We start from the raw sequence: 19,835 nt of genomic DNA, 5'->3' as shown, positions 1-19,835 counted from the left end.
AGCAGGAGCCGGGAGTGACGTCAGAGCAGCGGAGAGGAGCGTGCGCCGCTGCCAGCCCAGCTGTGAGCGAGCTCTCTGTGTGTGCGTGTGAGCGGCTTTGAGGTGACAGTGGGCTAGCTTCCACACGACAAGGAAGTGGAGGACATGTCGTTCAACTGAAGGCTCAAACAAAGACGAAACCGTCGACTTTCTCTCCGAGGTAGGCTCACCAGCGGGAACTGAGTCTCAGTGGCTCATTTTAATCGGGTAACGTCACGAGACTGAACCACGACATGTATTGTAGCTTTCTCTGCTGATAGGCCCTATCGCTGTCGACTGTGTCGATACATTATAGATGACTGGAGGTTCTGTAGTTACGTGTTTTTTTAATCATTATTTCTTGTTCGCCATATGTTATACGTGAGGATTATGAGAGGAAATAACCTTCGTCCCAGCAGTCCCTCCAGTAGCGTTGGTCACTGTCCAAGTCTGAAGTTGCCGATGCTCTTCTCAGCCTCAGCAAACATCCGAGAAGACTGGACGCCAGGCGTGTTTCACTGCGTTCATGTAAGGGGGAAATGCACGGAGCTATGAGGGTATAGATGAAGCCATGGGACTCGAGTGAAATACATTAGATATTAATCCAAGCGCTTTGTAAAATCTGGCTCGGGAAGGTATATGCAAACGGCAGTCGCCCCCAACAGGATCCGCTATGGAGCGAGGCGTTTCGCCCACTACCGGTCTGACCTGCTTTCTGGTGACTGCACTTCACGTCTGCGCTGACAGTAAACGACTCACTGCATTTCTGTGCCCAAAGGGTTACATATTTGGTTTCAATAGGCTAGTCTGGGTGGCATATTCAGGTTTCTAAAGAAATTAAAAGAACTCATCTATGTGTGATGCTTTTGTGTAATTCACCAATTTGAGAAGCAGGAACTAGAGAATGATTGAATAGTCCTGATGCATCCTGTCATCAGTGCATACATGTGTGAGAATGATGACAAGTAGTGTTAAAGCCTTTTAAGTTGTTGGAAGACTAGAACATATCTATACAAGTCAATTTACATTGAGTTAAAAAAAGTAATCAATTCTCAAAATATTACTTTAATTTAAATGTGATTAAAGTTTGAATTTCCACTCTCTGTTCAGTTCAGTTTCTCCTCCATCCTGTACTCTACCCTTTACTGCTCTGATGGACATAAGTCTGAGCAATAGAAACAAAAAGACAAAGGAGTCTTTTACACTCGCTCTGAAACCTGGCACTTAATGGGATTTGTGACCGTCTCATGCCCTCACTGATGGGTCTCCTTATTTCTTAAGCTATACCCTTTCTCCTCTGTTAGCATTTCCTGTTCTTCCCTCCTCTACTGCCCCTGTATCTCTCTTGTCATGTTCTCAATCTTCTGAGTCTGGGTCATGGTTTTAACCATGTGTCCTCATGTTGCCAATTTCCAAACAGCTTCCTCTGAGATGGAGATGGAGATGAGGCAAGGCAGCGCCACCATGTTTGTGTGTAGCCCATCAGCCTCCTCAGCGTGAGCCCACATCAGCTGCCCGTCACTGTCGTTGTCAATATCCGTGCCCAAACATGGCTGCTGTTCCTCCTGGGATCCGCCTGCTGGTGTCCTTTGACAGAGACCAGTGGTGAGTCCTGAATGGATTGCATGTGTGTGTTTAAATGGGTGTAGTCTCTTTTACATAGTTATGTCTTTCCTTTGAATTTTCTTTTCTTCTGCCAATTTGTTATCAATATGAAGCTAATGTAAAAGTGTGAATTGTTTTCCAGCTGTTTTAGTTGTTGGAAATCACTTTATTTGGGTGTGAATGTTCATATGTGCTTATTTCAACTTGACTTGTGGATTTTTTTCCCCCATCCAATACTATTTTAACAAGATGTTACAGTTAATTAAGATGTTATTTATTCAGATATTTCTGTGCAATGTGGACATTGTACCTTTGTCCATATGTACAAATGAACCTTTATGTCCATGTTTGCTGAGCAGTAATGTCAGGCAATGCATTCCTATGTCGTTTGCTTTTGTGGATGGTGCGATACAGAATCTAAGAACAGGAAATACTACATTTTATTCAGGGGTTTGGGCTGCCTTTGAGTGTAGTAGACGTAGTCATGTACTTTTCTGTGTCGTTCAAGCTTTGACGTCATATGATTGTTTTGCGTAGCAGGAAGTTACATAAGGTTAATCTTAATGCAAGGATATTTTATGTATTTCTTATTGTTAACGTAAACCAAGAGAACTACAAAACAGTCTGGCTCTTGTTTTGGCATCCCGCCATTGTCCTTGAAGGTCAGTAAATCATTATGTTATTAGAACGAGCTCCATGAGTTAAAGTCTGCATTAATGAGAGATCCGTGTGGTGCTAAATCCTCCAGGCAATCATGTCCTAAGTGTTATTCATACCTTGGAGTAACTTGGTAAACCTTTATGAGATGGCATTACGGCCGCCATAACCTAGATAGCAAACACTGCCTGGTTTCATGAGCTATGAGCTATTTAGTGTATTGGGGCAATGCTGACATACAAAGGAGAAAAAAGAAGCCTGATCGAATACGGATTTGGACGTTGATTTTAATGTCAACAGTAGAAGTTTTGAAGCATGACAACATCAACCGGGCTATATTATAAGTTAGACACTTATTTTGTCGTTCAGTGATTTGTAGCTTTAGTGTGGTGTCAGTGACAGCTGGTTAGAGCCGTGTCTTGCAAGCTGTCTAGGTGTTGTTTGTCAGCAGGCTTTATTCAGAACACACACTCAACTATAGCAATAGTTTCACTCCAGCCAGCTCTCTCACATGCACGCACGCACGCACGCGTGCATGCCTTGCTTTTCATCCTCTCTTTAATATGAGCACAGATCAAGTCTGAACACAAAGATGAGTGTGAACTTGCGTGTGAGACAAAGCAAACAGATGTATTGCAAATAAAATACACATTAAAGTTACAGGATATCCTGTATAGGGTGTAAGATTGCCAGCTGTTTCAACAGGGAATTATCTGTAGCCAATCGGATGTCTCCACACAATTTCCAACTTACAAAATTAGCGTGGCCTCACGAGACTTTACTCTTACACAAGTGTTGACAGTCTGCAAGAAACCGAAAACACACAGGAAAAATTCACTGCTTATGTAACTCTATAACTCATTTTTATTCTTAATTGGGGCCAAAAACCACATATGTTTTAAACATATTTCTTGTGTTCCCCTTTTCAGAATCCGAATCCGAACCATTTATTGCCATGTATGTTTTCACAGCTCTTTGTCAGCTCACACGGCTGCCCTCTTGTGTGTCCTCTCTGCAGGTACAGAGCTCTCACTTTCCTCCTCACCTTCCTGCTCTACACCAGCTTCCACCTCTCTAGGAAACCCATTAGCATCGTCAAGGTAACATAATGCTCATTGTTATAGTATTCTTTATATTTCACATGCATGGCATCAAAGGCCCCTTTTAGGGACAAGCATTGGAAACAGAAGTTAAAAATGCTGTGTTGTATTGGAAAATGGTTGTGCTATTCTCTATGTATTTATTCGTCCCTACCGGATAAACATGACATGCAATGACATGCTTATGCAACCACACAAACAGTGACGCACGCTGAGCCACTTTCCTGACAGTGAAACATGCCTAGTCAAAAACTGAAATTCAGTTCAGATTTCCATTAATGATAATCTTATATGGAGGCTAGCGTTTCACTTAGTACATGGAATTAGCCTTCTGTGTATCACTGCCACTGTCCAGTAAAGGGAAAACATTGTATCTGTATGAGGAGCCGCATCCTTGTGCAAGAAATGTTGTTGAGGAGACTTCCAGTGGAAGATTTGACATGTTGCTGTCAATGCTTTTATCTCTGTTATTTACCCCACTGTTTCTAATGTCTAAGTCTCTGATACTAGAAGAAGCCAAACTATCGCACATCTTGTCTTTGGTAAAAGCAGATGGATTGATTTTAGATTTTTTTTTTCAGATTTTATTGACAAATGGTTCTATAAAGATTTCTGTCTCTCTCTTTCTCTTCAATCTGTCTCTATCTCTGTGTCCCTGTCACTGTATGTCTCTCTCTCTCCCGCTTTCTCTGGTTTTCTCTGATATATGTGGTGTTTTCTCTCTCTCTCATTGTTTTGTACTGACAGAGTGAGCTCCATAAGAACTGCTCATCAGTCAATGAGCTGGCCACCCTGGCCTCCAGTAGCAGCCAGCAGCCCTCACTGCCATCCCTCCACCCAGACTGTAGCTGGAAGCCTTTTGGTTCGTATCTGCTTGACTCCTGACATTTTTGAGTTTTGGGTGGGAGTGTCAGACAAATGTGTGTACTTTTAGTGCAGTAGTTGGCAACCTTTTTGATATTAAGTACCATTTAAAATGTTCTTGTTTATCGGTGTACATATACAACATCAAGGTTATCATTGAGTTTAATTATGACTGCACACCAAAATTAAAATCTCAGAGTAGGCTGGGTCTTTGTGGAATGTGGGTTGAAAATAATCCATCAAATCACCGTAAAAAACAGGCCACTCCAAGTGCCAATGGCTGTAAAAGAAGGCACTCTGGTACACATGCTGCCATTGGTTAAGCTAGCTTCTGTCTTAGTATTAGTGAATCAACATCATACTGTTCTACTATTAGACTAATGTTCCTTTAGCACCCCCCAGTTTGCTAGAAATTTGGAAATATAATAGTTGAATAATAATGAGAATAGAATGTGCAGAGCATGTTATAGTGCACTGCTGCTGTTTTCTTCAGCTTTGCTCATGGAAGAACGTGGAAGCATAAAGAACGATAAACACAGCTGAAGATGAACTAAACCGGATTTACTGTCCAAAGCTAAGCAACTCTTTCTATTCTCAGATAAAGGTAACTACAAACAACTGCTGGGAGCCATGGACTACTCCTTCCTCTGTGCCTACGCAGTGGGAATGTACCTCAGGTAAGAGGGCAAGAAGAAGAGGGTAGTTTTACTAATGGGTGAAGAATAGATTTACCACACTTTATGAATGTAAGAAATGTATATCCAGGTCTAGCCACTTCATACAACATCTGGAATGAAACAAACTACTTTTCCTGTGTTTTTTAATGCAATTCTTTAGATGTCTTGCTACCTAACAGACAAAAAAACTGAAGCGAAACATAATCTTCTGGGTGAAGGTACAATGCTTGTATGTTCAAGCAACTTTATTGATGAAAGTAAGTCTGAAATATAATGTCACCACTGTTTCATGCAGCGGCATCATTGGGGAACGCGTGCCTATTCGACTGTACCTCACCGTGGGCATGCTGACCAGCGGCCTGTTCACCTGCCTGTTTGGACTCGGTTACGTCTACAACATTCACAATCTGAGCTTCTATATATTTGTGCAGGTGAGACACATATTATTGCAGTAGCAAATCATGAAAAAAGAGTTTTGGGACTTAAGGATAGAGCTTCTGGGAATAGAGCTTCTTCCACGGTTACCTTACAGTAGATGGCGGTCAGCACGCTCCAAGTTTAGAGAAACAAACTTAAGTGTACACTACACATACATAATCATAGTTGTGTATACCCATGCATTGGCACAGGCTCACACAAATTACTTGTGTAGCCGTGTTTCTAATTCCTCATTATCCTCATTCATTCTTTTGTGATTTCAGGTGGCCAACGGCTTAGTCCAAACTACTGGCTGGCCCAGTGTAGTGACCTGCATCAGCAACTGGTTTGGTAAGGGAAGGTAAGGTCGAATCATTCCTATAGGACTTTTACAATGACCGAGCATTAGGAGCCAGTATTGAATGTCTCTGAGTTAAATTCTACGACTGTTTTAAGTCAATCTAAATTTGTCTTAGAGTTTTTTTTAACTTTAACTTTGGCAATTGCCCTTCAACTGTTGATTCTGACTAGGATCTCATCTAGCATTGGCAAAAAAGGTACCGGAGCTAGGCTCTGTACTTCGGAGTGGGCTCTGATTGTGATCTGTTCAATTTCTCAGTGTCTGGCTTTTGGTTGCACTTATTAGCCTACACACCCATGCCGTGGTCGGCGGAGCCCTTCCTGTTAGCGTATCTACTCTCCATGAGACGGTTGCTAACCTATGGTTATGCACATATAGCTTTTGTAAAGGCCTCCACTCTTTTATGTATTTTCCCAACCACCCCATCTATGACCTCACCACCCTTTCCTGTCCCAGCTGTGTCTGTCTTTCTAGTAAATTGATGACACAAGCTGTGCTCGAGAATCTGACGCCACCGCTCCCTGTCCTGCCTTCTTACCTCCTGGGTCAAGCTTGCAGCTGGACCTTAAGCACTACTCCAACTCACTACGAGCCCAGATTTATGTTTGAAAAAGTTGAAATCCCCTTCACTTGCTCCAAATGATATTGTCCTCGTGAATGCTTCAGGTAAATGCTACGGGAGCAATTTGGGGTTACGTGTCTTGACATGGACTAGTGGAGCCATGGATTGAACCGCCGATCCTCTGATTGAAGGACGACCCTCCCACTCCATCACTGACCACAGTCACCTCGAGAACTCATTCACTAACACCCTGATGTGTCTGTGTTGCTCCTGTCCTGTTTGTCTGTTAGGCGTGGACTCATCATGGGCCTGTGGAACTCTCACACCTCAGTTGGAAACATCCTGGGCTCTCTGATCGCCGGCTACTTTGTCTCTTCCAACTGGGGCCTGTCCTTCATTGTACCGGGGATCATCATCGCAGTCATGGGCATCGTCTGCTTTTTCTTCCTCATTGAGCGTGAGTGCAGCCTCCCCCATTGTCTGGAGAGCTTTTACAAGTGATTGCAAAATCTTGAAATCTGGTTGCCATTTTTAGTCAGGAGCGTTATTAACTGAATGCCATCTTTTTCTCTCTCCAGACCCAAATGACCTGAAAAGCATGTATGCTGAAAATTCTTCTGCAAAAAAGAACGTAAGTACAACAGACTTCTTCCTGCTTCTTTCTTTAGTTAATGGAAACATAGTTACCACTTGTCTTTGTATTTACATTGGTATTGCTTTTGAAAGCGTGTATGTAATATGTGCCTTGTGTTATCTTTCAGAATACATTCGTGCCTTAGTGTGTCTCAATGTTTTTTTTAGTGAAATGAAATAGGATTCAGCATTCCACAAATGAAAGGAAAAACCTTTACAAAGGATCAGTGGAGCTTAATGACATGCTTCTAGAAAGAGCACGAGGCCTGAAACCCTGTGAATCATAAGTTACAGCCTATACAGTCCCGAGTCTTCCTGGCATCGGTACAGTCTGATGTCCCAATCTGACATTTCTATGTTGGCCCCCATGGCCAGCCTCCCGTGACCCCGAGCTGAGACAGGATATCACAGCTTTCTGAGCTAGTCGCTTTTCCGCTAACACAGTCAGACACAACGGTTTCTACACTGTGTGATGTGTGCCTCCTCCCTGCAGTGGGACCTGCCATTGGTTCTCAAGGCCTTTATAAAGGGTCAGTCTCTGGATCTGTACAGTTAGTAGAATTGGCTTGGGAAACTACCCAGTAGTGCAATACTGTCCAGGCAGCGAAGAAAGACATGAACAAACGATAATTATTTCCAAACCGAGCTGCCAGATTGGCACTCCAGTGCTCAATAAGAACTCATATAGCATATATGCACTCTCACCTGTCATGATCGACACCAAAATATTCCTTCAACCAGTTGCATTACACATGAAGCCGACACAATCATCACACAAGAATGCTAGCTCAGGTCACTCGATACCTTTAAACCCAAGAACAAACTTCCTCAAATGTACTCACCAATATGGAGCATATGTGTGAATAAATGATTGATTTTCTCTTCAAGCAGGTTCCAATTAAGAGTTGGAATGGCGTAAACGGAGAGACCGAGGTGTATCTACAATACAAGGACAACAAAACCCAGGTGTGTGTCAGTGTGTGTATGTTGTATATTTCCACCTTTTTCCAACTGAGCCCCGCTTCCTTCAAATCCGGGAAAAGAGCACAGACTAGTCAAATCTAATGTTTATGTATGAGCTCAGTACTTATAGTTGGAAGCTTATTGAGAAAATATAGTTTAAGGGGCTTGACTACTAGTCACCAAGTTGAGATAAGTTAACATACAACAATAAAACATGATCACTAAATGCTACATTTGGGATTTAGTAAAATAGCTATTTCATCGCACAGACAGTTATCAATCATGCGTGGGAAAGGGCTATACCAAATAGTTGGACGCTTTGAAGCTTCATTTGCTGACATTCAAATTGATGCTGCGCATCTTTTTAGCTTTTTGGCTGTTCACCATTCCAGTGGTGGTTTCGTGGGATTGTTTTAGACTCGTGTGATCCAGCTCTTCCCAATAAATTCCTAACTTTGTAAAGTCCCAAATTCTCAAATACTTTTATCTAGCAAAAAAAAATCATTTTTGTTGACATTTTCCCTTTCAAAAACAACATTTACACTCAGTTATAAAAAAAAAAAATCTGTTTTCTACACACAAAAGGAGGCATGCACCTTAATGGGTCAGCCTAGCAGCAATCTAGGTGCACCATAAATTGCATTTATACAACCACAATAACACAACATCTATGTTTTTCATTGTTTGCTTAGATTTATAACAAAAAACACACTTGAAGCTTAACCTCAATAAAAGCTTTGAATTATGTCCAAAAATTAAATGACGTTCCCTACAACTTGACGACAACTTAAATAATTATTAATAATAATATATTTTTCAAAAGCAGTCATGTAATACACTACTTTAGATTGAACAATTGTACCATTTGAATTGGTCACTGTTCAAATTAATGCCATTTAATAGCGTATCAAAGGCTGGATTTTCCTTCCCCGAGTTGCATTTTAACATTTCATTGTAATTTATTCAGGTGTGCTACTATTACGAGGATAGTGTTACAAACAGGAAGGTCAGTTTCTTTAGTGCTTCCAGGTGCTTCGTGGTTGCTTCAGTAGCAATTAGTCTACCGACCAGACACTAAAAATGTGGAGGCTGAATCCAAATGTTCGTCCTCTGACTCATGGACTGAGCCTTTGTGACTTAAGTAATACATACCCTGGACTCTCTGCAGGCTGCAGCAGAGGGCTTATGTCCCCTTGCAGACTTGATGAATATTAGATTTTTGGATTCAAACAGCCCTTGTTACTCCAGTAACAAAAACACGCTGATCAAGTCCACTGGGAGTGCAGGTGAGTTCGGACATTTGGATTTAGTCTCAGGGTTTCTGGAACTTTTTTTGGAACTATAGTTGGGTTGGGTTTACCACACGCAATTTTTCTTTAAACTTAAGTTTTATTTTTTAATCACCTACTGCATTGGTCCTCACAGTGAAACCTTCCCATCTATTACACCAAATGAGTTCTAGGTTAATGCTTGCATTGATAGGATTTGACACAAGCATGTTGGTGTGTCACTTTCCTTTCCTTCCCCGATAAAAATGAAGGTGTTATAAATGGTGAATAAATTGGATAGTCATCTTTGATTGCTCTATTAATTTGGTTAAATTAACTCTGTTTCTATTTCATTTATTGTCACACAATGTGCCAGAGGTCAACGTTCAAATGTTTCTGCGCAACCTCTTTCTAGGTAAAACATATCACTAAAGCCTCCACACAGGTACTGTGAATGATTGGCTCTTGACTTCCATTCATTGTTTATTTAGTAGGTCAACTGAGTTAAAAACAGCTCCACCTGCAGCCTCTGATCCCTCAATTCAATTCAGTTTATTTTGTACAACCCAGAATCACAAATTACAAATTTACCTTGGAGGGCTTTATAATCTGTGTACGACATCCCTGTCCCGGAACCTCACATCGGACGAGGAAAAAGTCCCCCAAAAATTAGAAAGAAACCATTTTACAGGGAAAAAAGGGACGAACCCTTCAGGAGAGCAACAGAGGAGGCTCCCTCTCCCCGTATGGACGGTATATATATGTCTTGTGACCAGAATGAACATCATCAGCAGGGCGAGGCAGGGGGAAGGAGGAAGGAGGCAGGGGCCAGCTTCAGACCCGGACCAGTGCAAACCTGAGCCAGCCCTAACTATAAGCGCTATCAAAGAGGAAAGTCTTAAATCTACTCTTAACTGAGGTGACTGTATCTGACCCCCGGACTGAAAGTGATTCCACAGCAGAGGAGCTCGATAACTGAAGGCTCTGGCCCCCATCCTAACTTTTTAAGACTATAGGAACTGAAAGTAGCCCCGCATTCAATCAGCGCTGCTCTCGAGAGGGTAATATGGTACTATATGCTCCTTAAGATATGATGGTGAATCACCAATTAAGGCTTTGTAGGTGGGGAGAAGGATTTTAAATGTGATTCTTCACATCAAGTCCTTGAGATTTTACTTCTCCTTCTCTCCTCCAGAGTTACGACACAGAGCTGTTGTTGCCAAGGGACAGTGTGTGTGTCCCCATGCAGCCGGTCGTAGTGGTGAAGAGGGAATTGGAGCCATCCGCCATCAGCTTCATGGGAGCTCTACGCATACCGGTCAGTCTGTCGCTCACTCATTTACTCACTCACTCACTCACTTACTCACTAATAATATAATCGTGGTTAAAAAAACCCTCAACATTCATTTAAATCAGAAGGAAATACCTGTCTCTTCAGCTGCTAAATGTTCCTCTATGTTCACCAGCTAGTCTCTGACTTTGTCTGTCGGCTGTTTGCTGCTGAGCAGGTGGTGCACACTGAGTTTTATACACATTCTGGTCACACCCTGGGGTCTACAAATACATTTTAAATGCCTGATGCTCTGTGTGTGTCTCTGCATCAGACTGGGTCCATAAGGTCAGGAAGTCATTATTGTAGTTTTACTGCATCGGGGTAGTTAAGGGAGACAGACATCATTAAGTTACAGAAACAACCTTGTATTGATGTGTTTGTCTCTGTAGGGAGTGATCGAGTTCTCTCTGTCTCTGCTGTTTGCCAAGCTTGTCAGCTACACCTTCCTTTTCTGGCTGCCGCTCTACATCACTAAAGCAGGTGAGGACCAAACTCCAACCATTATAATTGTTCTTCATTTTTGTTTGAGTTTCCACAGAACTCTCACTTATAAAAACAAAAATAGTTTTTAAATGATTGTTTCATTGAATCCTTGATGTTCAACACTATTAATAGTATACCGTTTATGCTTGTTATAAATTCTTAACTGATACAACATGTTGTCAAACATTAAGATAACCGGTGTGTGAAATACGGGGGATCTCGATTGATTGACCCAAAATTTCAGGGGGTCTTAAAATCACAAGGCGATTGTCACTAAAATGTCTGTTTCAAGCTTAATGCGAAGCCCACCAGGGCAGTGTACTCAGACCCCTCCTGTTAACGCTGTACACCAACGGCTGCTACCCCAAACTCGATGACACTACCGTCATCGGCCAGAATATAAACAATGAGACTTCATATAGAGAGGAAATCAACAACCTTCAGAGTGGAGCTCTGAGAACAGCCTACTGCTCAATGTCAGTAAAACCAAGGAGATGATTGTTGATCTTAGAACAAAGGAAGTGAAGACACACATCCCTGTTTACATTAACTGAGCTGAAGAGGAGCAAGTTAACCAGACATGGTCCTAACACGTCTCTTTATCCTGGTGAAGAAAGCTTATAAGTAGCCGTTTTTCTGAAGGAAACTTAAGAAGTCCACATTTCTGTGCTACATTATTGTTAACTTTCACAGAGGAGCAATAAAGCATCCTGACTGAAACATTACAAAATGACATGGGATATGTACGGACCGGGACAGGAGATGATTGAAAACTACCCAGAACATCATTAGTGGTACCATCCTCTGAGCATCAGTGATATTGGTAAAAGAAGGAGCCTGAGAAGAGCTAAAAGGATAAAAGGATATTAAATCTAGTGAAATCTAGTGAGTCACAACCTGTTCACTCTGCTGCACCCTTATATCCATGCACACACATTGGGGCAATACACATTGCCCCAAGAGAAGTGACTGCTTTTGGTATCTTTGGAAACGTTTTAAAATCAGCCTGAATTATTGCATTGTCTGTAATGTGATCACTAAGCTCCAGTATGTCAGCCTGTCAGCTGTTTGTGGCTCCCTGAATAATGTCACGTTTTGTTGTGCTGATGTATTTATGATGCATTGATGTATGTATTGTGTGGAGGCAGACCAGCCAACTTGTTTTTTTTAAAATTTGTTATGAAGGACCGTGCCAGAAAGATAATTGAATTTGTGATTGTGTGTGTCTCTCAGCTCACCTTGATGCCAAGAAGGCTGGAGATCTCTCCACCCTGTTTGACGTGGGAGGAATAGTGGGTAAGTGCTTTTGTTAATATTTTCTCTTTTCCTGCTCTCATGGGCATGTGCATGCATGTCTTTTTACTTCCAAAATTCTCTTACCGTCAATATTTTTTTGTAGTTTTGTGCTTTATGCTTAGTATAAAACTTGATATACACATCTCTCTTTATTATGTGTGTGCTTGTGTGTTTATTTGTGTGTTTGTGTGGGGCACCCACAGGTGGGATTTTGGCAGGAGTGATCTCTGATAAACTGGGAAAGAGAGCCACCACCTGTGCAGTCATGTTGCTGCTGGCTGCTCCTACAGTAAGTTCCCACTTTGTGCTGCGACGCTCTGCCAGAATCTAAAGTTACATATTAGATTAGGAAATTCACATAGACATATTTTTCCTGCTTAAAGTAAGTTAATTGTGTGTCAATGAATGGTGTCATGCATACAAGTTTAAGCAGGAGCCTACAGAAAGTGGTTGGTACTGACAGTCTCCTCTGTCTGCATTCGGACCCCCAGCAAACATCTTTCACTGAAGCCAAATGTGTGTCTTTGTTAGCAGTGCAGCTGTAGACAGATTACACAGTGGCTTTGGTTTATGATGTACAGTATATTAAAAGGACATACAGTAGTTATTGCCATTTCAACAACAGTTTCTGATAAATCAAAGATACAGAACAGTGTTGACAAATTAGACACAGATATCCACTTTTAACTCGAGCTGAATGTATAATCCGGCTGCTGCTAATGTAGTTCGACATATGAATTCTGAGTAGTGACTGAAAATGTGAGTGTTTTGACTGTCATGTTTTCTCTTCGTCCTGCAGCTCTACGGCTTCTCCATGATCAGTGAGTTTGGTTTGGGGCCAACCGTAGGTAAGCCAGCTCTCACTCAGTGCTGAATGATTAGATGATCAACTACTTAGTTTGATTGACCGTGAAATATTCAGTGATAGTTTTGAGAAGCGAAGAATTGTTGATTTTCTGGTTTTAGATTGTTTAGTATGGGAAAAAATAGATAGATGTTCATATTTTGTCATTATAGCTTTGGGTGTTTGCGAACTTGCAGAATTGTATTAGTATTTTTAATTACAAAATGTTCAATAATGGAATTGATCAATTGTTGAGTAAACAAACATTAAAAGATAATTTAGTAATAAACCTATTCAATGCTAATTCAACATTATTTTATTTTATTAAGTCTTTGTTTTAAGTTATAACATGTCATTTCATCTTGTTATATTGCAAAATCTGTGTTTCACAAAATTATAATATCTTATTAAAACAAACATTTATTGTCATAACATTATAGGTTGATATGTTGTTATAACAAGAAAATTTGACTGAGCAATTTATATGGTTTGATTACATTTTACACACTGCAAAAGTTTCATCTTTACATTGAACATCTTTATCCACTTATCCCTGAAGAGGGTTACAACCAAGCTGCAACCTCCCTAACTTTACTTTTATATTTAAAGCTCCGTACAAATAGGGTTTGGTTTTGTTTCGGTACAATAGCGTACAACAATTAAATTTAATTGTGGGGAAAGCTACAAAATCTACACTACAAAAAGAGATGGAGTAAAGCTTTAACATAAGTAAATATATTAACTAATACATGAACCAATACATTTTAAAACATCGTTTCTTCTTAGGAAAAATGGAGCATTTGGATATTCATGATCAATATCATTTTTTGCAACTGGACTTTTCAACTATTTATGTATGCATTATTATCTATTGCGGTTATTTAGATTAAAACCTGTGAAGCAGAACGTTTCATATCACATGCCATATATTCAAACACTTATGTATGTATACATCTATAATTTATTTAGTTTATCATTTATTTAAGTGCATTTTCGATTCACTTTAATTTCCTGACTGATATTGGTTAATAAAGTAATAAAAAATATTATGACATCACTTCAGAAAGTCCGAGGTATAATCAATGCCTTCTACATGTACTGCCAGCAGGGTTTGCTCCAAACAGAAGTAGTATAAACTTGATGAAAGCGTCACATATATGTTCAGCTGGAGTACACTAGATGTGGCTGATTGTAGAAAGTCCATAACTGAAAACCAAGATACAACTTACCATCTGTTTTCTCAGGCATGCTGTTAGTGTGTGGAGGCCTCGTCAATGGACCGTACTCCCTCATCACGACTGCCGTATCTGCAGATTTGGTAAGCATTTGTAGATAATGATTTACTCAATCTGCACCGGCCCTTTTTCTCATTCTCTCTCTCTTTTGACCCTTGATCCTAGGGGACCCACAAGAGCCTGAAAGGCAATGCCAGAGCCTTGTCTACTGTCACAGCCATCATCGATGGCACAGGCTCTGTAGGTCAGTACCACTGATCAACAAACAACGAGGTTTCTGTACTAAAACATACATAATTGCTGGCTGTCGCTCATGGGGAGAGTGGTTGTGTAACTACAAGGTAGTCGGTTTCAACCTCCGTCTCGCGGGTTGAAGTGTCCTTGAGCAAGACACTGAACCCCCAGTTGCTTCCCACGTGCTTCACAGCAGCCCACTGCTCCTGAGGATGGGTTAAATGCAGAGACCACGTTTCATGTACATATGTAAATGTGTAATATGACAAACAGATACAAATTAAAAAATAAATAAAGATAAATAAATCAGAAACCAGCAAGCACACTTCTAGTTATGAAAACATGGAAACAACAATCCCTACCATGTCTGTAGCACTATTTTCAGTAATTTCCCCAAACAGCTGATCACTGTAGATTTTAATATATGCAACTCAAACTGGAGGAAATAGTGCATTTGTTGGGAACTATTTTCAGTGGCGGATTAATACATATTTGGTACTTTAGTGAGTTCTGTATTTAAAGCAGCTGACCAGTGTGTTTGGCATGAAGTCAAAATAAACTACAGTGTGTGTGTGTGTGTGTGTGTGTGTGTGTGTTCAGTGTGTTCATGGTAATGTCATCCAGTGCTACAGTGTTGATTAGTGATGCGTTTTTAATAATATGACACATAGTGATATTTCATTTTCATTTCCCAAACATTATATTTTAATAATCTGGTTAGTTCATGTTGGCATATCTTGTCAATTCAGCGTATTGTGTTTAATATGTCAGGTGCAGCACTGGGCCCCCTGCTGGCTGGGCTTCTGTCTGCAGGTGGCTGGGATCGGGTCTTCTACATGCTGATGACTGCTGACTTCCTTGCTCTGTTGGTGAGTGCTTTAAAAACTATAAACAACAAAGTATCACCACCAAACAAAGTAGCATTAGTACATTTATTTGTTAGTTGTCTTTAAAGGTGTACTAAGTGTCTCAATAATATGGAATGCACACAGACAGATTTTGTGATTCATATTTAAATTACTCCTTACAAAAAATTCAATGCACACACAAAAGTTATTTTATATAAATGTAAAAAAAAATCCACTTATTAAAAAAGATTCATAATAATATGTCTGATGCACACACATATTTCTGTTTATAAATAAATTGGATCGAAATTGACAAATATATGTATGTTAAAGTATTCAAAAATGTTTCACTACACTACATTCTTCTAAAATCCCTCAATGTCGTTGATTCTAAACAAGCAAACCAAATAATATACAATAACAATATGCAATATTATAATATATGTAATGTATATGCATGTTTCAGTTTTGTTTTTTCAAGAACAGTTTTCAAAACAAGAACAACATATGTTGTGCACTAAACTGACGTCTCTCTCACTCAAAGAAATAAGTGTTCTCTGCAGTGTCAAGTGGGTTGGTAGGGCTGTCTCGTCTCAAACTGAAAGCCAGTGTCGTTTTTCAGCGTAGGTAGGTGGGTGGGTAGGTCCTTAATGATTTCCTGAGTGTTCATTGGTTAGTTTCAAACAAAATGTCGAATCGACAAATCACAGTGAAAGGAGGCGCTTGACAAAGTCCACAGGCTGTGAGCTCCTGTGAGTCACTGAGGAGCTCACAGAGTAAGGGGGCGGCGCATCCAGGAACAGCTGATTCATATTTCTGTGCCCAGCACCAAACAGCAGACCAAGCTGGTGAACACATTGAGCAACTGGAGAGACCAATATTCAGCTAAAAGGAGAGGAAATATGATCTATGAATATTGCATTTGTGGACACAAACAACTCCAAATAAATGTTGATGTTGCCAAAACATCCTCATATGGTGGTAATATATCATATGTGTTCAGCTTGTTCTGCTACCTCCAAGTCAACAACAAATGAACTCTGCTTTAAGTGCTAGTTTTGTTACCAGCAGCACACAGCAGAAGAATATGTATATGTGACCTAAAACAAGATGTAGTAAAATCAATAAATGAACCACTATTTGACCGTTTGTGTGCAGCTTTTGCTCCGGCTCGTGACAAAGGAGCTGACCTCCAATAAATCCCATCCCATCTCCGCTGTAGAGTAAGTCCTGCTTTCCCCTGTTTCTCATGTTACTCAGTGTCCTGTTTTTGTTGGATGTTCTCACCTTCCTTTCATTCCTTTACTCTTTATTTCTCGCTGATTGTGAATCATTTTTGTATTATATTCAAACAAAGTGAGATGGCCATTCAATCTATCTTCATATTGTATGCATATTACTCATAATATTGACCAATAACCAATTAGATACCAGTGTTTGATTAATAAGCTGTATGCCTCACTGTGTGGAAGAGACTGGGATCACTCTTTATATGGAAGACAACATCGGCTTGACTTGACTAATATGTTTGTTGTACAAAATTAGGAAAGCGAAGATTTAATTGTATCCAGTCAATGGAGTCAGTATTGGCCCGATATCTGTACATTCTTAATTCTTTTAATTGCTATTAAAGGTTATTGAAGAAACAAGGACCGTTCTTACTGTCTGAGATTAAATGAAATCTATGAACGAGAATATAGTCTAGTGTCATGATGCTTCACCACTACAAGAGTCTTGACAGAAAATGGAGGGAACTTTGGGATTGGATGGCGTTCAGATTTATTTACAATGTTTGAATCTTTTCAGAGCTACACTTTTGGACATGGATGATAACAATACTTTATCAATATGATGTTAATGTTTGTCTCTACTTCACAGGTTGAAGGAGCACTGAGCACTTTGATTGCACTGCCTCCCCGTTAAAGCACAAATACACACACACACACACACACACACACACACACACACACACACACACACACACACACACGGGCCTATGTTTATAAACTTGTGCGTGTGCAGTGCACACAGGCTTTGCCAGCTGCAGTAGCCCACTGTACTAGCGTCCCTGAGGAAGAGCTGAAGGTGTGGCTGGTAAACCAAAAAGAAATGTCTGGAGGATCCTCTTCACATACTGGACTTGCACACTATTCAACGTTCTTTGACCTTTTCTCACCTCTTCTGCTGTTGACCTATTTCATATGGCAGCCTATCTGAGTTTGGCCTGGTATTGGCAGATGTAAAAAACTGGCCTTACTTTGACGTGTATGTTAGAAGTAGAGGTGAATACAGATATTTATTTTGGATAGCAATCTTTGAAACAGCAACTTCCATGACTGGATCCTAATGTAGTTCTCATTTTCTTCTCCTTATAAACACACAAAACCTTGACCTAACCAAAACAAAAAACATATTGAACCAAACCTAACGGTCTATTTTTTTATTTGAAGACCCAACCTCAGCCCTTCAGTGCGACCATGTTGGCGTCTAGTCCACATGTAGACCTTTAAATGATGCGCTCATTGGCAGCTTCAGAAAACAACATCCCATCAAGCATTCAGGATGGGTTGAGAATCGGGTCCTCAAAATGAGGTTCCTGCCAGACACCCAAAAAATGGTTAACAGCACAAATATAATTCAACTTATAGGAATATAATACATTTCTTTGTTTTATGTAAAAATACAAAATAAACTTCTAGCAATTGCAGCTTCCACGTTGCCAAACAGTGACTTAAGATGCACAGATAGTGCTCACTAATTAATGTTTAGTATCTGTGAAGTGAATAAATAAAGCTTCAACCCCTTTCACACTTGGAGCCTGGTCTGGCCCTGAAAAGTCCTGAAAAGTTTTGTAACCCTCCTCCTCTCTGTGGACAAACTCGTTTGTCAGATAGCATGCTGTATGTGTGGACGTAGCACAAACCAAGACCACTAAACTCTCCTCGTGTGGAAGTTGCTGTTTCAGTGTCTTCTTTGCCTTACTGAACCAAAGAAATTGTGGGGATCATGTTAATGTAATTTAATTAATTTAAGTCATTTAAGTTATTCCTGTTGGTTTTGTGTCGGTTTCTCATTTATTTCTGATTTATTTTTTTATGAAATTAAGGCACAAAAGGTGTATTTTTATACATGACAGATGCAGATAAGGATGTATGTTTTCTGTGCGTGGTGATCTGAGATATTATGAATGTAATTCTTGTCAAATTAGTTGACTAACTTGTGAAACCTCATAAGGATATGTTGTTCAGTGCAATGTTGATAACTTCGCTTTGTGTTTAAGTAAGTTGTTAAATATGGACTGAATCTTATTTTCCAATGTATGATCTTGTGAGCATAAGAAATCCTATCGATGAAAATCTGAACACTAAGATAAAAAAACTCACAGTTAGAGATTTATTTTCCTGATTATATTCAGTAAATTGTATCAAAGTAAAATCTACCAAATACAAAAATCTATGTATTCTAATATTCTGAATGTATTCATTCATTATTCACTTACTCATAATGCCACATGTTGTGTATATTTATTACATGTCAGTGGTAGGCCTAGTACTTGAAACATTGTGTGCCTTATTTGTTGTTTGTCTTTTTTTCCAGGCACTTGCTTTTGTAAAGAAATAACATATTCAAATGTTTCCTTGTTTTTTTGGGAATTAACAATAAACAGATTGTTTTTTTCACTCTACTGTTCCGGGGTTGTGTTTCAAAGTTTCAGTTGGTGAACAGCCAAAGTGTCAAACTGTAAAGAAATATGCTTTTTTGTTTTCTTAAAGTTAAGTAAAATGTGAAGATTGCTAACAGATCATTACAATCCATCCTATTTATAGTATTGCACAAGACATTTGAATTTTTTTATAGTCCTGAAAAATACTAACACTGTTAGCTATCCTCTGCAAGAAAGAAGACGCACAGTCAGTCATCAAGTGGCTGAAAAACGAGCTGATACCTAGAAACGGCACTCCCAAGAAGAATCGGGTCCGACAATGACGCACACAATATGCAAACAAACACATCGAGACATATTTAGGAATCACACATTCACCTGGACCACGATCCTCCAATCTGGAAAACAGCACAGAGGGCTTGATGAGGCCAGACACTCAGCAGATTGGAAACTGTTTGACATTTGAAAACAGACCTTCAGGGCATTTTTATAACAGTCACTCTGGCATTTATGAACTGATATTTAATGTTGGTGTAATTGTAAAAAAGATAAAGCACACACTAACTTGAAACTATATATATATATATATATATATATATATATATATATATATATATATATATATATATATATATATATAAATAAACAGGATCTCCAGTACAAACCCTGCACCTCTGACAGCACATCTATTCTTTTATATGAACTGCTGCGACAGTTTGGTCGTCATTGCTACTAAATGTCTGATATATTTCAGCTTCATGAGCTGTGTGAGA

At 39.8% G+C, this 19,835-nt stretch overlaps 1 protein-coding gene across 4 annotated transcripts; it reads left to right on the top strand.

The window, feature by feature from the left end:
* Nucleotides 1-97: 97 nt before the first annotated feature.
* slc37a1 (solute carrier family 37 member 1) lies at nucleotides 98-19,079 on the top strand. 4 transcript variants are annotated; one of them, XM_068573098.1, is made up of 21 exons: nucleotides 98-199; nucleotides 1,439-1,623; nucleotides 3,299-3,380; nucleotides 4,128-4,242; nucleotides 4,843-4,921; nucleotides 5,217-5,352; nucleotides 5,623-5,699; nucleotides 6,552-6,718; nucleotides 6,840-6,892; nucleotides 7,798-7,860; nucleotides 8,825-8,863; nucleotides 10,321-10,443; nucleotides 10,848-10,938; nucleotides 12,175-12,237; nucleotides 12,441-12,526; nucleotides 13,037-13,085; nucleotides 14,326-14,399; nucleotides 14,482-14,560; nucleotides 15,322-15,419; nucleotides 16,557-16,621; nucleotides 17,277-19,079. In XM_068573098.1, the coding sequence occupies exons 2-21, from the start codon at nucleotides 1,568-1,570 to the stop codon at nucleotides 17,290-17,292; spliced, it is 1,611 nt and encodes a 536-aa protein (XP_068429199.1). In that variant the 5' UTR covers nucleotides 98-199; nucleotides 1,439-1,567; the 3' UTR covers nucleotides 17,293-19,079. The 4 variants fall into 4 exon arrangements, with proteins under 4 accessions (XP_068429199.1, XP_068429198.1, XP_068429196.1 ...); XM_068573097.1 differs by lacking the exon at nucleotides 8,825-8,863 and having other exon boundaries at nucleotides 7,786-7,860; XM_068573095.1 differs by lacking the exon at nucleotides 8,825-8,863 and having other exon boundaries at nucleotides 7,783-7,860.
* The last annotated feature ends 756 nt before the right edge of the window (nucleotides 19,080-19,835 follow it).

This window comes from Clinocottus analis, unplaced genomic scaffold (assembly GCF_023055335.1).
Source record: "Clinocottus analis isolate CAN_PGR_092001 unplaced genomic scaffold, fCliAna1.0.p SCAF_12, whole genome shotgun sequence".
In the NCBI taxonomy this organism is placed as follows: domain Eukaryota; kingdom Metazoa; phylum Chordata; class Actinopteri; order Perciformes; family Cottidae; genus Clinocottus; species Clinocottus analis.
This window is presented reverse-complemented; position numbering and strand designations above follow the sequence as displayed.